This window comes from Rhinoraja longicauda, chromosome 24, assembly GCF_053455715.1.
Source record: "Rhinoraja longicauda isolate Sanriku21f chromosome 24, sRhiLon1.1, whole genome shotgun sequence".
Lineage (NCBI taxonomy): Eukaryota > Metazoa > Chordata > Chondrichthyes > Rajiformes > Arhynchobatidae > Rhinoraja > Rhinoraja longicauda.
The window spans coordinates 1,859,594-1,881,701 of record NC_135976.1 but is presented as its reverse complement, the minus strand read 5'-3'; the positions used below and the strand labels follow the sequence as shown (position 1 = coordinate 1,881,701).

General features: G+C 46.8%; 1 protein-coding gene across 1 annotated transcript in view; it reads right to left on the bottom strand.

The window, feature by feature from the left end:
• The window catches only part of foxp4 (forkhead box P4), a 319,253-nt gene that overhangs the window by 27,265 nt on the left and 269,880 nt on the right, over window positions 1-22,108 (bottom strand). Inside the window, 4 exon segments of the mRNA XM_078420290.1 lie at window positions 1,187-1,263; window positions 3,284-3,485; window positions 7,331-7,414; window positions 9,103-9,190. Coding sequence (XP_078276416.1) covers window positions 1,187-1,263; window positions 3,284-3,485; window positions 7,331-7,414; window positions 9,103-9,190 — 451 coding nt within the window.

Genomic DNA, 22,108 nt, shown 5'->3' with positions numbered 1-22,108 from the left:
GGCTGGGATCAAATACGAAAAGGAAGAACCGAGAGGGATAACCCAGGGTATCACAAAATGCTGGAGTAACTCAGCGGGTCAGGCAGCATCTCAGGAGAGAAGGAATGGGTGACGTTTCAGGTCGAGACCCTTCTTCAGACTGATGTCATGGGAGGGGGTGGGACAAAGAAAGGATGTAGTTGGAGACAGGAAGACAGTGGGAGAACTGGGAAGGGGTAGGGCAAGAGAGGGACAGAGGAGCTATGTGAAGTTAGAGAAGTCGATGTTCATACCGCTGGGATGTAAGCTGCCCAAGCGAAATATGAGATGTTGTTCCTCCAATTTCCGGTGGGCCTCACTATGACAATGGAGGAGGCCCATGACAGAAAGGTCAGGCTGGGAGTGGGAGGGGGATTGAAATGCTCAGCCACTGGGAGAGGGATAACCCACATTTGTTGCTGGGGCAGCAAATCATGTCCATAAGTCATAGGAGCAGAATTAGCCCATCAGATCTGCCCTGCCATTCGATCATGGCTGATCTATCTTTCCCTCTCAACCCTGCCTACTCCCCTTCATCTTTGCCACTGTTACTAATCAAGAACCTGTCAATCTCTTCTTTAAAAATACCCAAGGACTTGGCCCCCACAGCCATCTGTGGCAATGAATTCCTCAGATTCACCACGCTCTGACTAAAGAAATTCGTCCTCATCTCTTTTCTAAAGGTACGTCCTTTTATTCTGAGGTTGTAACTTTTGGTCCTAGACTCTCCCACTGGTGGAAACATCTTCTCCACATTTATTCTATCCAGACCTTTCACTATTCGATAAGTTCCAATGAGGTCTCCCCTCGTCCTTCTAAACTCCAGAGCCGACAAATGCTCATCACATGTTAACCTCCTCTGGACCCTCTCCAGGGCCAGCACATCCCACCTCATGGGGCCCCAAACTGCTCACAATACTCCACATGCAGTCTGACCAGTGCCTTAGAAAGCCTCAGCATTACATCGCTGGTTTTATATTCTAGTCCTCTCGAAATTACTGCTAACATCGCATTTGCATTCCTTACCAACGTTTTGACTTGCAAATTAACCTTCTGGGAATCCTTCTGGGAATCCTCCCAGGTCCCTTTGCACCTCTGATTTCTGAATGCTAACTCACTCAGACTGGAAGCCATGGCTCGTCTCGAGGTGCGGGCGTTGCTGATTTACCTGTCTGATGAGGGACGCATACGTGAAGGGAGGCCGTACATCAGCGTTCTTGTAAAACTCGTGATTCTGAGCAAGCTCTGGAAGACAGCAGAAGTCACACAGTTGTGTCAATGATAAATATTCAACATCAATCCACCTTACAACAGCTGGATCCTCTTGCGCGGTGATTCACCGCTGGCCCCAGCCATGGACGGAGACACACCTAGGGTGGGGTTCACTGAACACGGGCTGACTTTGCTGCTAATCCCTTAACCTCCCTTCAGTCGTGAAGCTGGTGGGATGCCTGGACAGCTCTCGATGGAAATGTCCCACCCACCCCTTCTCATTGTGCCTGGTTTTCATAGCAGAGCGGATACACAGGGAGAGCTCTGACTTCAGTCACTGGTTGTAAAAGCGTGCGTAAGTGTTAATGGCACCGTCCGCTCAATGAGCCTCAATGGATCTGCAGGTGACCACTGCAGGAGTTCAGCAATACAACCCTCTGGTGAATCCAGCATACAGCAACAAATCACTCTCTGATCCTGGAGTGATTGATGGCTTCAATAACACTTCACACCAACGCAACATCATCTTAACAAAAACACAATTTAATGCATGCCCATCAATATTTCAGGACAGTGCTGGTCCTAGATATAGTGTGCATCATTCAGCCTAGTTACAGCTCACTCCAGCTCAGGCAGGATAGACCTATCCTGGCTCGTCTCCAGCTCAGGCAAGGCCTCTTCTCCTGATACTTACCAGATACTTCACCCAACGAGCTTAACTTTGATAAATGAGGGAGATCATAGAGTCATAGAGTCATAAAGTGATACAGTGTAGAAACAGGCCCTTCGGCCCAACTTACCCGCACCAGCCAACAATGTCCCAGCTACATTAGTCCCACTTGCCTGTGCTTGGTCCATATCCATCCAAAACCTGTCCTATCCATGTACCTGTCTGTTTCTTATTCGATGGGATAATCCCAGCCTCAACTACCTTCTCTGGCAGCTTGTTCCATACACCCACCACCCTTTGTGTGAAAAAGTTATCCCTCGGATTCCCACTAAATCGTTTCCCCTTCACCTTGAACCTATGTCCTCTGGGTCTCGATTCCCCTACTCTGGGCAAGAGGCTCTGTGCATCTACCCGATCTATTCCTCTCATGATTTTGTACAATATGTACATGATTTGGTGTGAGAAGGTACCATCACTGCGGCCAATATTGCTGCTTCCATTGCCCCTGCTGGGTCCAGTGGATAGCTCCAGGTTAGCAATGTTGGCTGCTAACTCCATTCCTTTCTGAAGAAGGATCTCGACCCTAAACGTCACCCATTCCTTCTCTCCAGAGATACTGCCTGTCCCGCTGAGTTACTCCAGGTTTTTGTGTCTAACTCCATTCCCTTATTTGGATTCATAACCTATTTCCCAAATGGTAACTGGACACCAGTGATCCAATCTACACCGCACTGGGGCAATCTCTGTGGACATTCAGTTGCGTTTGATGCTTACAAGGAGGTAAGCTATGGGATCTTACGGGAGAATATGGTCACGGCCATAATTAAATCGTTCATTTAAAAAGCCAGAACAGGCACAACGAGACGATCGGCATCCTCTCGAACTGCAACACATTAGCCACCGATCCTGGCAGATGTCAGACCTGGGTTTGAGAAAAGGTCTTTGGATAGGACCGGTTTGGAGGGATATGTGGGACTAGTGTAGCTGGGACATGTTGGCCGGTGCGGGAAGGTTGGGCCAAAGGGCCTGTTTCCACGCTGTATGACTATGGCTCTATGGCTCCATGGCTGCTCTATGACACTATGGCTCGATGTCTCTATGACTCTATGACTCTATGGCTCTATGGCTCCAGGGCTCCATGGCTGTATGACACTATGTCTCTACAACTATGACATTGACTCTATGGCTGTGGCTCTATGACATTGACTCTATGTCTCTATGACTATGACATTGACTCTAAGACTATGACATTGACTCTATGGCTGTGGCTCTTTGACTTGAAACAGTAACTGTGGTCCAGTTTTCATGGATACCTCGTAATGTAATGAGTGTTCCCAGCATTTCCAGTTTTGGTGAAAGAAGGTGAATTTGAAAGGCTCTTACCTGAAGATATTGGCATGCAGTACTTATCAGAATGCCTCCTCCTGATGGCTCCCATATTGTGTAAACTTGGTGAGCTGATGACGGAGGGGCCTTGCCTCATGGGGGTGATTGGTGTGGCAGCTGAGGTTGGCATGTGAGGTAAACATTCTGGAAAAATGTCTGACGTGCTCTTGGAAAGCGTGATATTTGATACCAGATTCAGCTGATGATGAAAGGTGTCCATGGGGCGGTTAACATGAGAACAAGGGAAAGAACAAAAAAAACACGAGCGTGAGTGTTTAATAAATGATGTGGAGTCTCTCCTCAGTCAGAGGCTACATATTATCATCACTAAAGTTGATTCTGATGTAGCTCCAGATAATGGAAATATCACTTGGGAACATCCTACTGAGATCCCAAAGGGGGAGGGGAATTATCTTCATTAAAAGCACCACAAGTTATACCAACTCTGCAAAGATTATTAGAAGATATTCCAATCACACCTGACCACCTGAGATGGTCACCTATTCCTTTTCTCCAGAGATGCTGTCTGACCCGCTGAGTTACAGCGGCTTTTTGTGTCTATCTTTGATTGAAGTTCCTTCCTACACACCTGACCACCTGCACAGCTAAAGAGCACCCACCCCAAGCTCCCTCGTGTGGCAGCTGAGGTCTGAAGAAGGGTTCTGACCCAAAACGTCACCCATCCTTTTTCTCCAGACATGCTGCCTGTGCTGCTGAGTTACACCAGCACTCTGTGTCTACCATGGGTACATCGACACGTGTGCTGGCCATCCTTAGTATTTAACTCCAGGGATTATTGTTAATGAACAAACGTGAATTGTTAATGCCTTGGTGGTCTTGCAGCTGAATCCAATTCATGTGTCCTTTCCAAAGGGGTGGTAATTAATTTACGGACAATCTGACCCTTCTCTCTCCCGGTGTCTATCGTATCCAATGGGAATCAGGTATTATAGACAAGTCAGTAGAGTATCAAAAAGTAATGACTTCATTGTTTGGGTGCAATTTGATCCAGACCCACCATAAGTGTTGATTGGGAAATCAAACAGGATATTGAGATGAGAGGATTCAGGGATCTAAGAGGGAGATTCAATGGGCAGGAGCTTTGAAAGGTGTCCCCAACAATACTTCCCAAACCCATGAACTCGCGCAAGGTAAAAGGCAGTAGGCACATGGGAACACCAACAGATTCCCTCCATGCCACCCACAACCCTGACTTGTACACACTTTCATCATTACCAGCTGAGAACCTTGAAACTTTATGCTCACAACATTGAGGTGGCATTTGAAGCACACAGATTGCAGCCATTGAAGAAGAGCCAGTATCTTCTCCAGGGCAACTGTGATGTGCTGCAGATGTTAATATTACTCACAATGGCATACGTCAACAAGAGCAGAGGCATGGAAAATAAAGGCAGCGCAGTGCCACTAGTTTGCCACCAGGTGTCAGCCAGAGGTCAGGAAATGCTTCTCATTCTGAGGTCTGGGAGCTGGAGACATCTAAAGGCATAACCCTGACACTACGAGCCATGGGAGGACTTCTGCAGAGACCCCACCCAGCATCTCAACCATCGGGGGACATCCACAGACCCCAGAACCTCATCCATGGTGGGACAAAGATAGAGCCCCAGGACCTCACTCATGGGGGTGGTGGGGGTCAAAGGCAGAGCCCCAGGACCTCACTCATGGGGGTGGTGGGGGTCAAAGACAGAGCCCCAGGACCTCACTCATGAGGGGGGGGGGGGGGGGACAAAGACAGAGCCCCAGGACCTCAGCCATGGGGGGACATCCACAAAGACCAGGCACACTGAAGCAATGGCCAAGAAATCACCCCCACTTCCTTAGAAGGCTTCAGAAGTTCAGCTTGTCCCCAACAATCCTCACCAACCTCTACAGATTCACAGTAAAAAGTGGAAAGCATTTTATTGAGATGCGTCACGGCCTGGTTTGGGATCAGCTCCGTCCAAGACCGCAAGAAATTGCAGGGAGTTATGGATGCAGCCCAGACCCTCATACATTCCATTGATTCCATCTACACACTGCCTCGGCAAGGCCACCAGCATAACCAAGGGCCACCCCGCAGAAGGTAGGAAAGTCCATCAGACAGTTATATTCAGGAGAATGAACTGAGAGCAGAGCATCTGGAAGAGCATTGAAGGAGCTGGAGTGAATTTTAAAAGTGAAAGCAATGGGTGGGTCGTTATGGAAAAATTACCAGCGTTAATTCAAAGAAAGTGTGAAGATGTTGTATAAGTACATAAGGGACATGTTGATGGCTAAGGATTGGTATTGTGTGGGGAGAAAGGAGGGGGTTTGGGGAGTGGGGGTGGGGTAGTTAGACATAACCAAAAATGAGAGATTTCACCATTCATATCATTGGGTTGTAAGAGAGGATAAAAAAATTACAGTGTACGCCTGGAACAAGGATTGTTCAACGTACCCGACCAAAAGGCAGGCATAGCTGGGGCCCATGCGAGTGCCCATAGCTACGCCTTTGATTTGGAGGAAGTGAGAGGAGTTGAAGAAGAAGTTGCTAAGAGTGAGGACCAGCTCTGCTAGGCGGAGTTAGTCTGAAGAAGAGACTTGACTCGAAACGTCACCTATTCTTTTTCTCCAGAGATGTTGTCTGGTCCGCTGAGTTACTCCAGCATTTTGTGTCTATCCATTGGGTTGTAAGCTTTCAGCATTGACACGATCACGGCGATATCTGACCCTTCACTCAACTGATGTCCATGGCAGGGCATTGCCAGCAGGGGTCAGCGATTAGCTAACAGCCTTCTGCTCAAACGCTTACAAACCTCTTGAGGGCAGGTTAGTGACAGGAGGAGAGGGATAATAGAGGCTGAACTAATTCATCTGAGAAGAGGGAATCAAAGATCTGGTGACTCACAGGAACACGGATCAACTATCAGAGCTCAGGTGGTGAAGAATTTGACTGGATTTGAACCAGGCAGTAGAGACGAGGAACTGCAGATGCTGGTTTACACAAAAGGATACAAAGTGCTGGAGTAACTCAGCTGGTTGGGCATCGTGTCTGGAAAACATGGATAGTTGATGTTATGGGTCGGGACCCTTCATCTTCTTCAGTCTGGAGGTAACACTGCATGCGTGGATTTAGAGGCACCAGTGGATTTATTGCTCATTTGTCAATCTGAGAATGAAAATCATTCACTCCGAGCTGTAGGGGCAAGTTCACTTGTCTCATCACCTGCTCACACCCACAACGACTGCCCAGGACAGAAAGCAATAGACCACTCCTCAAGCAGAGAACCAGGGCCCAGCGTGTGCTTTAGACATTGTTGGATCATTTACTTCAGAATAAAGACTGACGTGTGCTGGCAATAAACCCTCAATGGTTCACTTTACCTTGTTGTTTCTTTTGGTGCTGGATCAGAGATCTATGACTAACATACATGACACACGGGGAAATCAGTTCCATGACTTACATACATGACACACGGGGAAATCTGTTCCATGGCTTACATACATGACACATGGGGAAATCAGTTCCATGACTTACATACATGACACACAGTGAAGTCTGTTCCCTGACTTTCATCCACCACACACTGGCAAGCAGACTTATGGAACAATGAGTAAGCTAAAAGCTGTCAGAGAGACCTGAAGATTCATTGCACAATCCTATCCTGGCTTGCCTCTATAAGTAGTAATGTTACTTCTGAGTCAGATTGTGATTTCAGAACACTTTGGTAACCAGAACACACAATTAGTCCAGCACCAGAGGTGTAGTTTTTCAGACTAGAGGTTGAGGAAAGGGTCAATTATCTCACTGAGATGGACAAAGGGTCCTTTTAGCAACGAGCTGAGGCACCCCCTGAACAATCCCATGCGTTACCTCACCATTATCCTATTGCTCATCATGGACTTTACAGGCTGTTGCCCACAATATCACAGGGACTGCAGATCAGAAGGTCCTTGCTGTCTCAAACACATTGCTGGGTTCCACGTTTACGAGCGGCACTGTGGAAGTGCACGGCTTTCTGTGTTTTAAAGTTATGACGATGTGTACGAGGTCGAGATACTCACAGGCTGGGCGAACGGCTTGGGATCTGAGGGCCTCATGTGCAGATGTGCCATCATGGCTTGAAGCCGCTCCGTCTCCTTCGACAGCTGTGGAAAGCAAAATAGTCCCCAATTTAGGAGATTGGAACATGACAATAAAACATATTGTAACGAATATTATTGAATGGCCAGACATAGGACTGAGTACAGATGCCCAACACTGCACTTCATTCAAGTTTAGATTTAATGGACTGCTTCATTACAACAGGTCAGTCAGAGTGTGGGCCACATGAAAGATCAAAAGATCGTTCATAAGTGATAGGAGCAGAATTAGGCTATTCTGCCTACCGCCTACACCGTCATTCAATCATGGATGATCAATCTCTCCCTCCTAACCCCATTCTCCAGCCTCAGACACTAGTACTAATCAAGAATCCATCTGTCTCTTGCCTTAAATATCTCCACTTAGGTGGTGTGTGGAACACCTGGACCGTATCTTGCACTACTGCAGATATCCACTGGGGTGGTGTGTGGAACACCTGGACCATATCTTGCACTACCGCAGATATCCACTGAGGTGATGTGTGGAACACCTGGACCATATCTTGCACTACCGCAGATATCCACTGAGGTGGTGTGTGGAACACCTGGACCATATCTTGCACTATCACAGATATCCACTGAGGTGGTGTGTGGAACACCTGGACCATATCTTGCACTACCGCAGATATCCACTGAGGTGGTGTGTGGAACATCTGGACCATATCTTGCACTACCGCAGATTTTATACTGTCCGGATTTGTTTTAAACTGCATGTTGGCTAAGAATACAGGGTCTAATTCTGTTGTTAACGATATAAGTTCACCCTTCTGTCAGTTTATAGTGTAACCTGAGACCTCGCCAAAGGAATTAATAAACTGGAATAGGTAAGGGACAGAATGTTCAGGGTCAGATACAAAGATGGCAATATCATCCGCATAAAGCGAAATCTTATGTTCCACCCCACCCAGTATTATCGGTTTTATAAGTGCATGCCCTCTTATGCCGATTGCCAGCGGCTCAATGGCTAATGCAAAGAGGAGCGGCGAGAGGGGGCAGCCCTGTTGCGTACCCCTCTGAAGGGCAAAGGGGGGTGACCTATCCTGGTTTGTGAGTATGGAAGCGGTGGGATGAGCATATATAAGACATACCCAGGAAATAAAAGAGGCCCCAAGACCAAACTCTTCCAGCACTGAGTAAATATCCCCACTCAACCTGATTGAAAGCTTTTTCTGCGTTGAAGCACAGAATGGCTTGTTTGGAAGAACTGTTGAATTTGTGATACATAATATTCATTACTCTTCTACCGCTGTTGTTTATGTTGAGAGAGAAAGTCAGAACCACGGATGTGAGTGATAGTTGGACATGGTGATGGAGACGCAGTGAGTGTGGGATCTGTTCTACAACTTCCATCTCATTACATAAATGTCATAGAGAGACAATACTGAGACAGGCCCTTCTGCCCAACCTGTCCATGCCGTCCTAAATGCCCTATCCAATTGTGCCAATTGCCCATATTTGGTCCGTATCTTCTAAACCTTTCCCATCCATGTACCTGTCCAAATGTCTTTTAAATGCTGTTGTAATACCTGCCTCAACTACCTTCTCTGGCAGCTCGTTCCGTATAACCACTACCCTTTCAAGTAGCTCCAAATCGTTCAATGCCAGCAGTGAAAGCAAGTCCAGTGACATATCCAGCCGCTACGAGCAAGGAAGGAATCTATAAACATTGCACCACGGTGGTTAAATATACAGACCTGAATTTCAAGTTGTTGGACGACTTGCATCTGAACGCGACACTGGGCGGTGCTTCGATCATCGAGGGCGTGTTCATTGGTGAGGTGCCTACAGCAGGAAGGAATTCACAGCTTGAGAATGCAAGTAGGGAGTTCAGACACTTCATGATGCTGGGAGCAGTAGGTCAGACAGGATCACAGACAACAGAAGCAGCCAACAGCCCTTGTCTGCTTCATCCTCTGTCCCTTTGGATATATTCTGTTTCTTTCAGTACTCAGGCCAGAACATAGAAACATAGAAACATAGGACAAGCTGGGTAACTTCATTACCAACACCTCGAAGCTCTACCAAGGAGCTGGCAAAGCCACAAAGGTCAGCATGAAGCTGCTTAATCTTGTGCCCAACCATACAGTCCCTGGAAAGACACACACCGTGCTGGAGTAACTCAACAGGTCAGGCAGCATCTCTGGAGAACATGGATAGGTGATGTTTCACAGAGTGCTGGAGTAACTCAACAGGTCAGGTAGCAACTCTGGAGAACATGGATAGGTGATGTTTCAGGTCAAGCCCCTTCTTCAGACCACATTCCCTACTCTGGACAGTGCATGAACAAGCGGTGAAATGGAAGCTTTACTTTGCATCTATCAGGTGTAGTTGATGGACGGAATGTTTTACAGGTGATGTTCTAAGTTTCACCTGTGCTTTGCTCTGTTTAATGCAAGTGTCGAGCAGCCTGCTTTGGTGGGTCAATGAATTTCAACATATTAGAAAAAGCTTTGCCTAAGTCTTAGCTGAATATTTTTTGATGATTTAACAGACTGGGAATGAGCTTGAAATAATTTAATTATAAATAGATTTTCTGGATTTTTTGGCTCTGAAAAATATTTTCAAAGCAAATGTTTTCTGTGCGTGTGTGAGCTTACAGGAAGTGTGTCTCTCACACTGTGAGGTTCCAGGCTGATGCAGAGGATGAAGGGATGCAAGAGGATGGGTCAGAGAGAGGACAGGGACCGACCGATGAGGTGGCCCATTCCCCTCTCATGCAATCCCATCATGAACAGGCCTGAGTAACACAAGGACTAACACAAGGAGGTCCAGACTAATCATTGCAAAAATCACTTTGAGCATCTAACTCTATTGTAAAAACTAAAGTGAATCATCAATTATTTCTGGGAAAAATAGCCCCGCTCTTCAGATCCTGCCTTGGTACTCAAGTGACTTTAATTTCACATCAATGTGACTGGATTTTAACTGCCCTGTGAACAAATAGCAAGCAGATATTGAGGGAACCAAGGAATACGGGTGAGTCCACAACAGTAATTCTGATAAAGGATCAACTGCAATCTTATTGAATGGTGTAGCAGACATAAAGGGCCGAATGGCCTTCTCTTGCTTCTCCCTCCTACGTTTAAGTGACAACAACAACGGGACCGGCCAATAAATAGGACCAGGCAATAAATGTTGGCCATGTTAGTATAATCTGCAACTCGAGAGGGAGATTTGGGGAAAACGACCTCTTTGCAGATGGGATCCGGTCAGAGACTGTGGGAAAGGTCAACTACAGGAGGGCTGGGGTGGGGTGGTATTGTGGCCGAGACACTGCTGATGGTTTTAGCTTTAGTTTGTGCTTCATCTCAGGTCAGGCCGATGGACCATGGTCCATAGAAACATAGAAAATAGGTGCGGGAGGAAGCCATTTGGCCCTTCCAGCCAGCACCACCATTCATTGTGATCATGGCTGATCATCTACAATCAGTAACCCGTGCCTGCCTTCTCCCCATATCCCTTGATTTCACTAGCCCCTTGAGCTCTATCTAACTCTCTCTTAAATTCATCCAGTGATTTGGCCACTGCCCTCTGTGGCACAAATTCACAACTCTCTGGGTGAAAACGTTTTTTTCTCACCTCAGTTTTAAATGGCCTCCCCTTTATTCTTAGACTGTGTCCCCTGGTTCTGGACTCCCCCAACCAGGGTCCATGGGTGATCAGGCGTGGGTGCTCCATGGATGATCAGGCGTGTGTAGCCCATGGCCCATGGGTGATCAGGCATGTGTGCTCCGTGGGTGACCAGGCATGTGTGGTCCATGGGTGATCAGGCGTGTGTGCTCCATGGGTGATCAGGCGTGTGTGCTCCATGGGTGATCAGGCGTGTAGCCCATGGCCCATGGGTGATCAGGCATGTGTGCTCCATGGGTGATCAGGCATATGTAGTCCATGGGTGATCAGGCATGTGTAGCCCATGACCCATGGATGATCAGCCGTGTGTAGCCCATGGCCCATGGATGATCAGAAGGGTGTGGAAGCAAAGCCAATCCTTCCTTCCTCATACTACATTGATTATCTGGTGGTTATTTCAACATTATTCATGGGGCCTGGGGCCTGGGGCCTGGGGCCTGGGGCCTGCAAATTCACTGCTGTTTCCTACATTAAAATACTGACTGCATTAAAGGGAAGAATGCAATTGGTTGCAAATCAAAATAAAAAAACTCAGTAGATGCTGGAAATCTGAAATAAAACAGAGAACCTCTCTTTCCCCAGATGCTGCTTGACCTGCTGAGTGTTTCCTACATTTTCTGGGGGGTTTTCACTTGAATGCAAAATGCTTTGTGGAGTTCTAAACTTGTTCTAAACTTGTCAGAAGTGATGTATATAAATGAAACTCTTTCATTCTTTTCCCCGGCAGAAAGGTATTAATATATTTTTTAATTGCCATATCCCCGAGCTCCATCCACTGTGCTGTAACATTAGGCATGTTCCCATGGTACCCGTTTAGGTACTGTAGTGCGTGGTAAACTTTTCATTGTATGTTGTTGCATATGTTTCAGTGTTGTGGCTTCCAGAAGCTCCTTGGTTTCTGTAGAGGGAGGCACTGTGAGAAACATTGCTTTTGTGTTAATGTGCTAATAGGTCTGTAAAGCTGAAGCTAGTCAGTAAGTCATTGTTCCATTGCTGGTACTGATGACAATCAAACACTCTTGACTCTTGACTCTGCACTTCATAGATTCTTTTGTAATTAACGGTCTTTTGTTTAAGGTTTAAATTACAGCAAATTGGAGAGTGAATGGGGTAAAATACTAAAATACCCACAGTGTTTCTGATGCGATGAGTCCCATATTTCCAGACTACCCACAGCCTTTTCCGTAAAGCGCAGAAAGCCAAAAGGATCCTACAAGCCCACTGGCTATTCAGTGATCAAAGGACTGAGGGAATATGTAACATCAAAAGATCTTTTCACAGCCAAGTCCATCCTAAAGTACAGGCCAGTGAGGATCTCTGACAAAGGTGAAGCAATGACTATTTCTTCCTGTTCTAATGCAATGCACTGTCCGAGGGTCACGCTTAGATTAGCAGTGTTGCAGTGACGAAGGACCTCAATGTTACATATCAACATATCACAACACAGTGTGGAGAAAGGGCTATCAACAATACATTTCTTATAACTTTCACATCATCACAGGCTTACGTAGAAAAATATTACGCACTCTTAATCTTGCAGGAACAACATGAAAATGGTGGCAAGATTTAGCCCAGAGCTGGGCACCACAGGTGTTGGAAACAAACCTTGTTTCTAATATTGAAGCATTACTTAAATTGTTGACAAATCTCAACCAAGGAATGACAGTCCATGCCGACTGTAATGCCTACCTATGCTAGTCCCACAGAGCCATAGAGTCATACAGCATGGAAACAGGCCCTTTGGCCCAACTTGCCCATGTCCACCAAGATGTCCACTCACTCACATTAGGCCCACATCCCTCTGTGGCTTTCCTATCTAAGTCTCTGACTCAATGCTTTGGCCCAGCATCAGGTAGATCAGCAAGTTTCCTTCTCTGAAGTACTTTTATGAACCAGTTGGATTTTTACGACGATTCGATAAGTTCCCGACCACTTTTAAAATTATTAAAAGTTGACTTCAAAGCATCAAGTTGTCCTCTTGGGATTGGGATCTCAGCTGTCCGAGGCATGGGACCCGTAAAATGATCACCACATCATCACACTTTCTCACAAACTGTTTTCTATCGCACTTCCCAGCATCAGAACACAAAGCTTGCGCGGGACTTTGGTGAACTGTTTTATTGCAGCCGGACCATTTCAGCGCCTGTTTGTGTGTTTCCCTGAGTGGAGGGGTTTGACTGAGTGACTGGTTTATGGGACAGTGCTTGCCGTGTCAGCTGAGAAGGCAGACAGGCAAAACCAATTTCTCTGCTCGTTGTGCAATGATTATCTTCCTATTATGGGATCGTGAAAACATATCCCACAGACTGCGGAGAAACATCTGTTATGAGTTTGGCTAACCGGAGGATGGTGGGTCACGACTCACAGCCTGTCTGAGCCGCAGAGTTAATTCTCCACAAGCCCTCTGAGATGGTTTGGTATCAGGCCAGCATGGAGGCAGTGTGTGCAGGAAGGAACTGCAGATGCTGGTTTAAACTGAAGATAGACACAAAATGCTGGAGTAACTCAGCGGGACAGGCCGCATCTCTGGAGAGAAGGAATAGGTGACGTTTCGGGTCAAGACCCTTCATCAGACTGAAGACTGTCTAAGAAGGGCCTCGACCTGAAACGTCACCTATTCCTTTTCTCCAGAGATGCTGCCTGACCTGCTGAGTTGCTCAGGCATTTTTGTGTCCATCCACCGAGGCTGTATGCTTGTGCTTTCCTTCACGATTCAAAAAAGTTGCTTGGCGACACTGAGGTTTCTGGAGAAAGTTTCCCCTTCTTCCCCGCACTTTCCCTCACCATCTGCAAGGCCAGTGACTTCATCACAACGATTTCATCCGCGCTCCCAGGGGAGCAGATAGCTCCTCGCGGTTACTGCTCGTCAGCCCTGATTAAAGAACACGCAGTGACCTCACATCTTCCTCTGAATCAACATCACACAGACACAGCTCGGTTCAAACAGCTCTGCCACTCGAGTCCTTCACCGGGCACAACGAGGCACTGCCTGTCAACATCACTGAAGATTTACCGTGAGTCACGCCAGCCTTAGAACAACAATGGCAAACACAAGAAACAGGAGCCCACAGTGAGTGTGTGGGCAGACGATTAAGAGTATCTGCATCTGCGTGTGTCTGTGTGTGCGTGTGTGTGCATGTGTGTATGTGTATCTATCTGCAAATCTGTGTGTGTGTGTGTGTGTGTGTGTATGTGTATCTGCACATCTGTGTGTGTGTATGTCTGTGTGTGTGTGTATGTGTGTGTGTGTATGTGTGTGTGTATGTCTGTGTGTGTGTGTATGTGTGTGTGTGTGTGTGTATGTGTCTGTGTGTGTGCGTGCGCGAGTGTGTGTCTGTGTGTGCACGTGTGTGTGTCTGTGTGTGCACGTGTGTGTGTGTCTGTGTGTGCACGGGTGTGTGTGTGTGTGTGTCTGTGTGTATGTGTATCTGCACATCTGTGTGTGTGTATGTCTGTGTGTGTGTGTATGTGTGTGTGTGTGTATGTGTGTGTGTATGTCTGTGTGTGTGTGTATGTCTGTGTGTGTGTATGTGTTTGTGTGTGTGCGTGCGCGAGTGTGTGTCTGTGTGTGCACGTGTGTGTGTGTGTGCACGTGTGTGTCTGTGTGTGCACGGGTGTGTGTGTGTGTGTGTCTGTGTGTGCACGTGTGTGTGTGTGTGTCTGCGTGTGTATGTGTATTAGGGGTGCCAACTATCTCACTCCCAAATACGGGACAAGGTGATGTCACCGCCCGCTCCCCCCGTGACCTCACCCAGCCAGCGGCCACGTGCTCCCGCTCCACCAATGACGGCCGCCCGGGCTGGGAGGTGGGTTGCAACCTCCGTTAGACGAACACACTCGGCCCCGCTCCCCAAACTCCGTTAACGTTAACGAGCTCCGTTAGCCTGCATTGTCCCAGCCTACAGTGTTGGGGCCTACAGTGGCCCACGGGCCTAATATGGGACAAGGGCGGTCCCATACAGGACAGACAAATTTAGCCCAAAATACAGGATGTCCCGGCAATACGGGACAGTTGGCAACCCTAATGTGTATCTGTATCTGCGCGTGTGTGCGTGGGTCTGTGTGTGTGTGTGTGTGTGTGTGTGTGTGTGTGTGGGTCTGTGTGCGTATGTGTGTGCGTGTGTGTGTGTGGGTCTGTGTGTGTGTGTGGGTCTGTGTGTGTGTGTGTGTGTGTGGCTATGTGTTAGTATGTGTATGTGCATATATTTGTGTGTGTGTGGGTCTGTGTGTGTGTGTGTGTGTGTGTCTGTGTGTGTGTGTGGCACGCGTGCTTTGTGTGTGTGTGTGTGTGCATATATTTGTGTGTGTGTGTGTGTGTGTGGGTCTGTGTGTGTGTGTGTCTGTGTGTGTGTGTGCACGCGTGCTTTGTGTGTGTGTGTGTGTGTGCATATATTTGTGTGTGTGTGTGTTTGTGTGTTAGTATGCTTGTTTCTCCACCTGCTTACATCTGCCTCCCCCACCCACCCCCTCCCCCTCCCCACCTCCATGCCACTCGACCGACTGAACTCCAGCAGTTTATTATCTGGTGGTGATTGTGTGCCTGACTTCCATTCCCCACGTCAGTGTGACTGTGATCCTGAATTAGTCAGCCCTGGGCAGGGAGGATCGATGTTTCAACTGCTACGTATGGCTTTGTTATCATAGTCGTAGAGTCATACAGCCTGGAAACAGGCCCTTCGGCCCAATGTGCCCACGCCGACCAACATGTCCCATCTACACTCGTCCAGCTGCCTGTGTTTGGCCCATATCCCTCTAAACGTCCGATCCGCGTGCCTGCCCAAATATTTCTTAAGCATTGTGATAGTACCTAAAAATGTTGTGATAATACTGTGATGCTGTGATAGTCCCTCTAATGCTATTATAGTGCCTCTCAACTGTGTGATAGCACCAGCAGCGCTGTGATAGCGCCTAATTTTTAGTTTAGTTCAGTTTAGAGATACAGCGCGGAAACGGGCCCTTTTGCCCACCAGGTCCGCGCCGACCAGCGATCCCCGCACATTAACACTATCCTACACACACTTGGGAACAATTTGTACATTTATCAAGCCAATTAACCTACAAACCTGTGCGTCTTTGGAGTGTGAGAGGAAACCAAAGATCTCGGACAAAACCCACGCAGGTCACGGGGAGAACGTACAAACTCCGTACAGACAGCGCCCGTAGTCGGGATCAAACCTGAGTCTCCGGCGCTGCATTTGCAGTAAGACAGCAACTCAACCGCTGCGCCACTGTTGGTAATAATAAAGCTGTGATGGTACCTAAATGGTGGTTTAGTATGGATAACTTTGCCCTGGCTATGTCGGCATGTGTTTGCACAGAATGTTTGGTTGGACGTGTAATCCCCATCATGGATTTAACACTGACTGTCCACAATTATTCAGTTATGGTGGCCCAATTAGATTCTAAAGCAGCCAACTCTATTTCGTTCACGCTTTCAAACTTGCCTCTCCGGTCGCTCCCTAACTCCGATCTCAGCCTCTCGTTCATTCCTACCCTTGTGATATCCCCGCTGCGTGGAAACCAAGGCTCCATTGAGTCCTACCTCAACCATATTGCAACTATTGGTGAGATACATCTCGGTCGGTCTCAGGGACACAGAAGCAGGACTTATTCTGCCAGAAACTCGATCAGTTAGACCAGTTACATCTGCACCTCAATCATATCAGCCCTCCAAAGCCACGGCTGAAACATCGCTACACTCCTCCCTGACATTTCAACAAGCCCTGCTAACAAAGCCTCAAACTTCCCACCGATTGTAAGGTAGGCCAAAGCACACACAGGGTCAGATTATTAAACTGCGCCCAGCAGTAGTTTATTTTATTTGTAACAGTCTAATCATTTTAGTCAGAAGCAAAATTAAACGTGTGTTTACATCAGTTATTTCCACAGATCACCCTCCTTTTATCAGGCCCGGTTACTTCCATCGTCTCAAGAGTCAGAGAGTCGGCAAACATACCAGCACTCTCCTTTGATGTCTTTTCTGACATGTTAGGAACAAAGGGATCTAATTACAAATTAAGTAAATAAAGTAAACTGGTGACGGAGCGTGGAAACAATTTGTGCGACCCTCAACAATGCCCATGGTTGCAGTGTGATGTTTCTGTCACTAGACAAAATTTAACCACTTACAATGGCAAGGAAATGAGCCAAGGTCTTAAATGCAAGCATTTAGGCTGCAGCTCCCTCTCCATGGCCTCTCAGACTCCCATGTCCTTTTATGTAATCTAGCTGGATGGAATGCAGAGGAGATTTATGAGGATGTTGCCAGGACTCGAGGGCTTGAGCTACAGGGAGAAGTGGGGCAGGCTAGGACTTTATTCCTTGGAGCGCAAGAGATTTGAGGGGTGATCTGAAAGAGGTGCATAAAATCACGAGGGGAATAGACATCGTAAATGCACAGAGTCTTTTACCCAGGTTAGGGGAATCAAAAACAAGAGGACAAAGGTTTAAGGTGAGACGGGAAAGTTTAATAGGAACCTGAGGGGCACCTTTTTCAGCCGGAGGGTGGTGGGTGTACGGAACGAACTGCCGGAGGAAGTAGTTGAGGCAGGTACGGAGTTTGTACGTTCACCCCCTGACCTGCGTGGGTTTTCTCGGAGATCTTCGGTTTCCTCCCACACTCCAAAGACGTGCAGGTATGTTGGTTAATTGGCTTGGTAAATGTAAAAATAAAATTGTCCCTAGTGGGTGCAGGATAGTGTTAATGCGCGGGGATCGCTGGTCGGTGCGGACCCGGTGGGCCGATAGGGCCTGTATCTCTAAACTAAACTAAACTAAGGTACTGCAGCAGCATTCAAAAGGCACTTGGACAGGAACATGGATAGGAATGGTTCAGAGGGATATGGGCAAATGTGGGCATATAGGATTAGCTTACATGAGTATCTCGGTTGGCATGGACAAGTTGGGCCAAAGGGCCTATTTACATTCCATGTGACTCTGTGACTGAATAAAGACTAAACCTCCACCCAGCCCGATTTCTCTGGGATCTCTGAATTCTTCCAATTCTTCCTACATTCATATTCCTGAATGTTAAAGTTCCAAGTCCTGCCTTCAGCTGCCTCGGATCTAAGTCCTCGGAGTTCCCTCCCTCAATCTCCCGGCCTCCCAGTCCCCCCTAAAGCCTGACAATCAGGCCCGGCCTCTGGTCTTGTGTTCTGATGTTAATATATGACAAGTTATCAGAGTTTTGTCTGCTAATCCTTCTACGAATCACCTTAACATTTGTTCATGAATTAAAGATATTTTCCAAATGCAAGTCATTGCTATTAAAAGGGAAACAAAAAATATTAGCAATCACATGATCCTAGGAGCAACAGGCACAGAGGGGGAGCAGTGAGAGAGCATGTCTGAAGAAGGGTCTCGACCCGAAACGTCACCCATTCCTTCTCTCCTGAGATGCTGCCTGACCTGCTGAGTTACCCCAGCATGTTGTGAATAAATACATGATCCTAGGACATCTCCAAACCATTTAAAATGAGGTTTGACAAATTTGTGTTGAAAACATGGCTGTCTCTGGTGTACAGTTATCTCCCAGAATCACCAACGTAACAATAGCCTGTTAACGTAGTTTTGCTGATGTTGACTGAAGGATAAAAATAACTGAACAGGTGTGACTGTAGACTTTGGACTTTAGAGATACAGCAGGGAAACAGGCCCTTCAGCCCACCGAGTCCACACCAACCCACAGTAATACCCACACAAATTGTCCTACACACTTGGAACAAGTTACAATTTTTTTACTGAAGCCAATTAAGGTACAGATCTGTTCACCTGTGGAGTGTGGGAGGAAATAGGAGCATCATGAGAAAACTCACGTGGTCACCGGGAGAACGCACAAACTCCGTACAGATAGCACCCATAGTCAGAACTATGCTGTAAGGCAACAACTCTACCACTGCGCCACTGTGCTGCCCTAAACTAGTTGCTTCAAAGTCATGGCACCCAGGAGTGATGACATGGTAGATAACCTGGTGAGGTAGTTGTTGCTGCCGGCAGCAGAGGGCTAACAGTAGGCATGGAGCGGTGTAGACTGTGGAAACAAGATGGCTGGGTCATACATAGACTCTACTGTTTTCCACATGCAAGACTGGTTGCAAGGTCTCCCAATACCTCCGTGTACGCACAATACTCGTTGCACTTCTCCACTGCCCAATTGGTGCTACTGCCACACAAGCCCTCCCAAAGTATGTACCCTTTATTTTAAGGAACAAATGATGTGATAGAGAGATGCAGTTCCAATGTGGAACATAGAACAGTGCAGCAGGCCCTACAACCCACAATATATGTGCTGAACACAATGCCAAAACCAACTCTTATCTCTCCACACAAAATCCATACCTCTCCATTCCCTGCATATCCTTGCGCCTATCCAAAAGTTTCTTAAATGTCACAATTGTATCTGTCACAACAACCACCCCAGCAGTGTGTTCCAGGCAGGCACATCTCCTTTAAACTTTGTCCTTCTCACAGATTCAGTGACCCAGGTCAATCCTGACCTCTGCATTTGCATGCTATCTCTGTTTGTTGCTTTGTTCCAAGTGCTCTGGCTTCCTCCCACATCCCCAAAAATGTGCAGGTCAATTAGCCACTACAAATGGCCCTAGTCCATGACTAGAATCATGGCCCTAGTCTATGACTGGAAAAATGTGTAGGTTAATTGGCCACTACAAATGGCCCTAGTACATGACTAGAATCATGGCCCTAGTCCATAACTAGAATCTGGGAGAAAATGATGGGAATAGTAGAGAATAAAATAGGATTAGTGTTGGGTTAGTGGCAAAGGGTGATTGGTGATCATGGCTGATTCCACGGTCCATGCAGGACCAAAGAAAGCCTTCATCACGCCCATAGGGTGGCATAATTACCAACAGCCCCACAACGTATTTTCTGGGGAGAAGCAAGAAGAGAGGCAGTGGGTCTTGGGAGAAACTTTGTGATCGCAGTGCTGAGTTAGATGAATGCACGAGTTCAACGATGGAACAGCAAAAACTGTGCGCATGTAGGAAGCAAAATTGGGCTTTGTGGGGCTAGGGAGGTGGGCATTCAAAGGTAGAGGAGGTTATGATGGCTTTTAAAAGTAAGAATTTAAAATAATAATCAGAAACCTAATAGTCAGTGGGATTTAAATGGGCTTGGTCCATTCCTTTCCCACCTAAGTCTAAGTCTCTCCTTCCACATTCCAAAATTGCCAGTACGCACACTTCTGAACTTTGTCTGGTTTCTATTCATGAATAGTGTTTAATATAAAATCCTGCCTTGAATCTGATGTGTCTTGGCTGAAGTGCCACATGGGCAGTGGGGATCAGTTAATGCTTCTTCCAGGAAGAAATAAAAATATTAAAATGCAGTTTCCAGAAAGTGAATCACAAAACTAGAGAAAAACTAACATCACAAACCACAATAATTTGTGAATCACAAGATGGGAAGAACATTGACTTTGGCTTTAGAAATTCGCTAAACCTTCCTGATAAATCAGACCCACAGAGTTATATTACAAGGTCAAGTATTGTATTGAGTTTGATAATAGACTATAACAAGAGAAAAACCACAAAGAGCTTCTTGTCTGCCCAATTGCAAGTCCAGTGTGGTGAGCTCAGAACAAAGACAGCAGTTTAGGGCTTCATCACAGAAGCATTTCTTCCCAGACCTGCAGTCATTGTGTAAACATCAAGCTTTTCATAAATCAACCGCAGAATTGCAGAACTAATCTGCCAAAGCAATATATCAATTTGTAATACATGTGGCTACAAAGATGTCATGAAGACAAGTAAGAAGGGTGTAATGGTGGCGCAGTGGTAGAGTTGCTGCCTTGCAGCGACAGAGACCCAGGTCCGCTCCTGACTCTGGGTTTAGACTGTGTGGAGTTTGTACATTCTCCCTGTGACCACTGGGACTTTCTCTGGATGCTACGGTTCCCTCCCACACTCCAAAGGCAGTGGGTTTGTGGGTCTGAAGAAGAGTCTCGACACGAAATGTCACCCATTCCTTCTCTCCAGAGATCCGCTGAGTTACTCCAGCATTTTGTGTCTATCTTTAGGTCCATCTGTAGGTTAATTGGCTTCTGTAAGTTCTGTCCCTAGTGTGCAGGACATAGATCTAGTGTATGGTTGATTGCTCGGCGTGGACCTGGTGGGCCTGTTTCCATGCTGTATCTTTAAGCTAAGTTGATGGATGGCGTAAAATGTAGGGAAATATATCTTGAACAAAACACAAAGTGCCGGAGTAGTTCAGCTGGTCAGGCAGGATCAGTGGAGGACCTGGACAGACGATGTTTGGGGTCAGGCTGATTGTAGTAGAAGGGGAGAGGTTGGGGAGGGGCAAATCATGGCAAGTGATAGGTGGATACAGGTATAATGGTATATATTTTGTTCAGAAGAACAGTTTCTCCATTCAGAAACTGTCAAATATTTGGAGATCTGTGTGTCTGTCTCACTGACCACAGAATGTTATGGTGGACATATAACAAACAGTCAGGGAGGAAAATGTCCTTTGTGTTGCCAGCAGTATGCCTTGCTAATGGACAGATAGACACAAAAAGCTGGAGTAACTCAGCGGGCCAGGCAGCATCTCTAGCGAAAAGGAATAGGTGAAGTTTCGGGTCAAGACCCTCTTCAGACTGAGAGTCAGGGGAGAGGGAAACTAAAGGTATGAAATGGTGCAAAGAACAAATTAATGTAAGGTATGAAAAGAACAAATCAGGGCCAGCACTGATGATCAAGGAAAGGTGGAACCCACAATGGTCAATTGTTGGCTGTGGATAAGGTGATAATGGGAGGAAACGAACAGTGAAAATAAGCAGGACGACAGTGAAACTAGTACGATGACTAGGGTGGGGGAGGGAGGAGGAGAGAGGGAATGCAAGGGTTCATTGAAATTAGAGAAATTAATATTCATACCACTGGGTTGTAAGCTGCCCAAGGTTGCTAATGGTCAGTACTGACCACTGCTATTCACCTGATCGGTGTGCTGCATGAGAGAGCTGTCCTAATGTGTCTCTCTATGTGTTTGTATGTAACCCTCATGTCTACCAATAACAGCACACATATATGTGCTTAGATACACAAGCTTTTT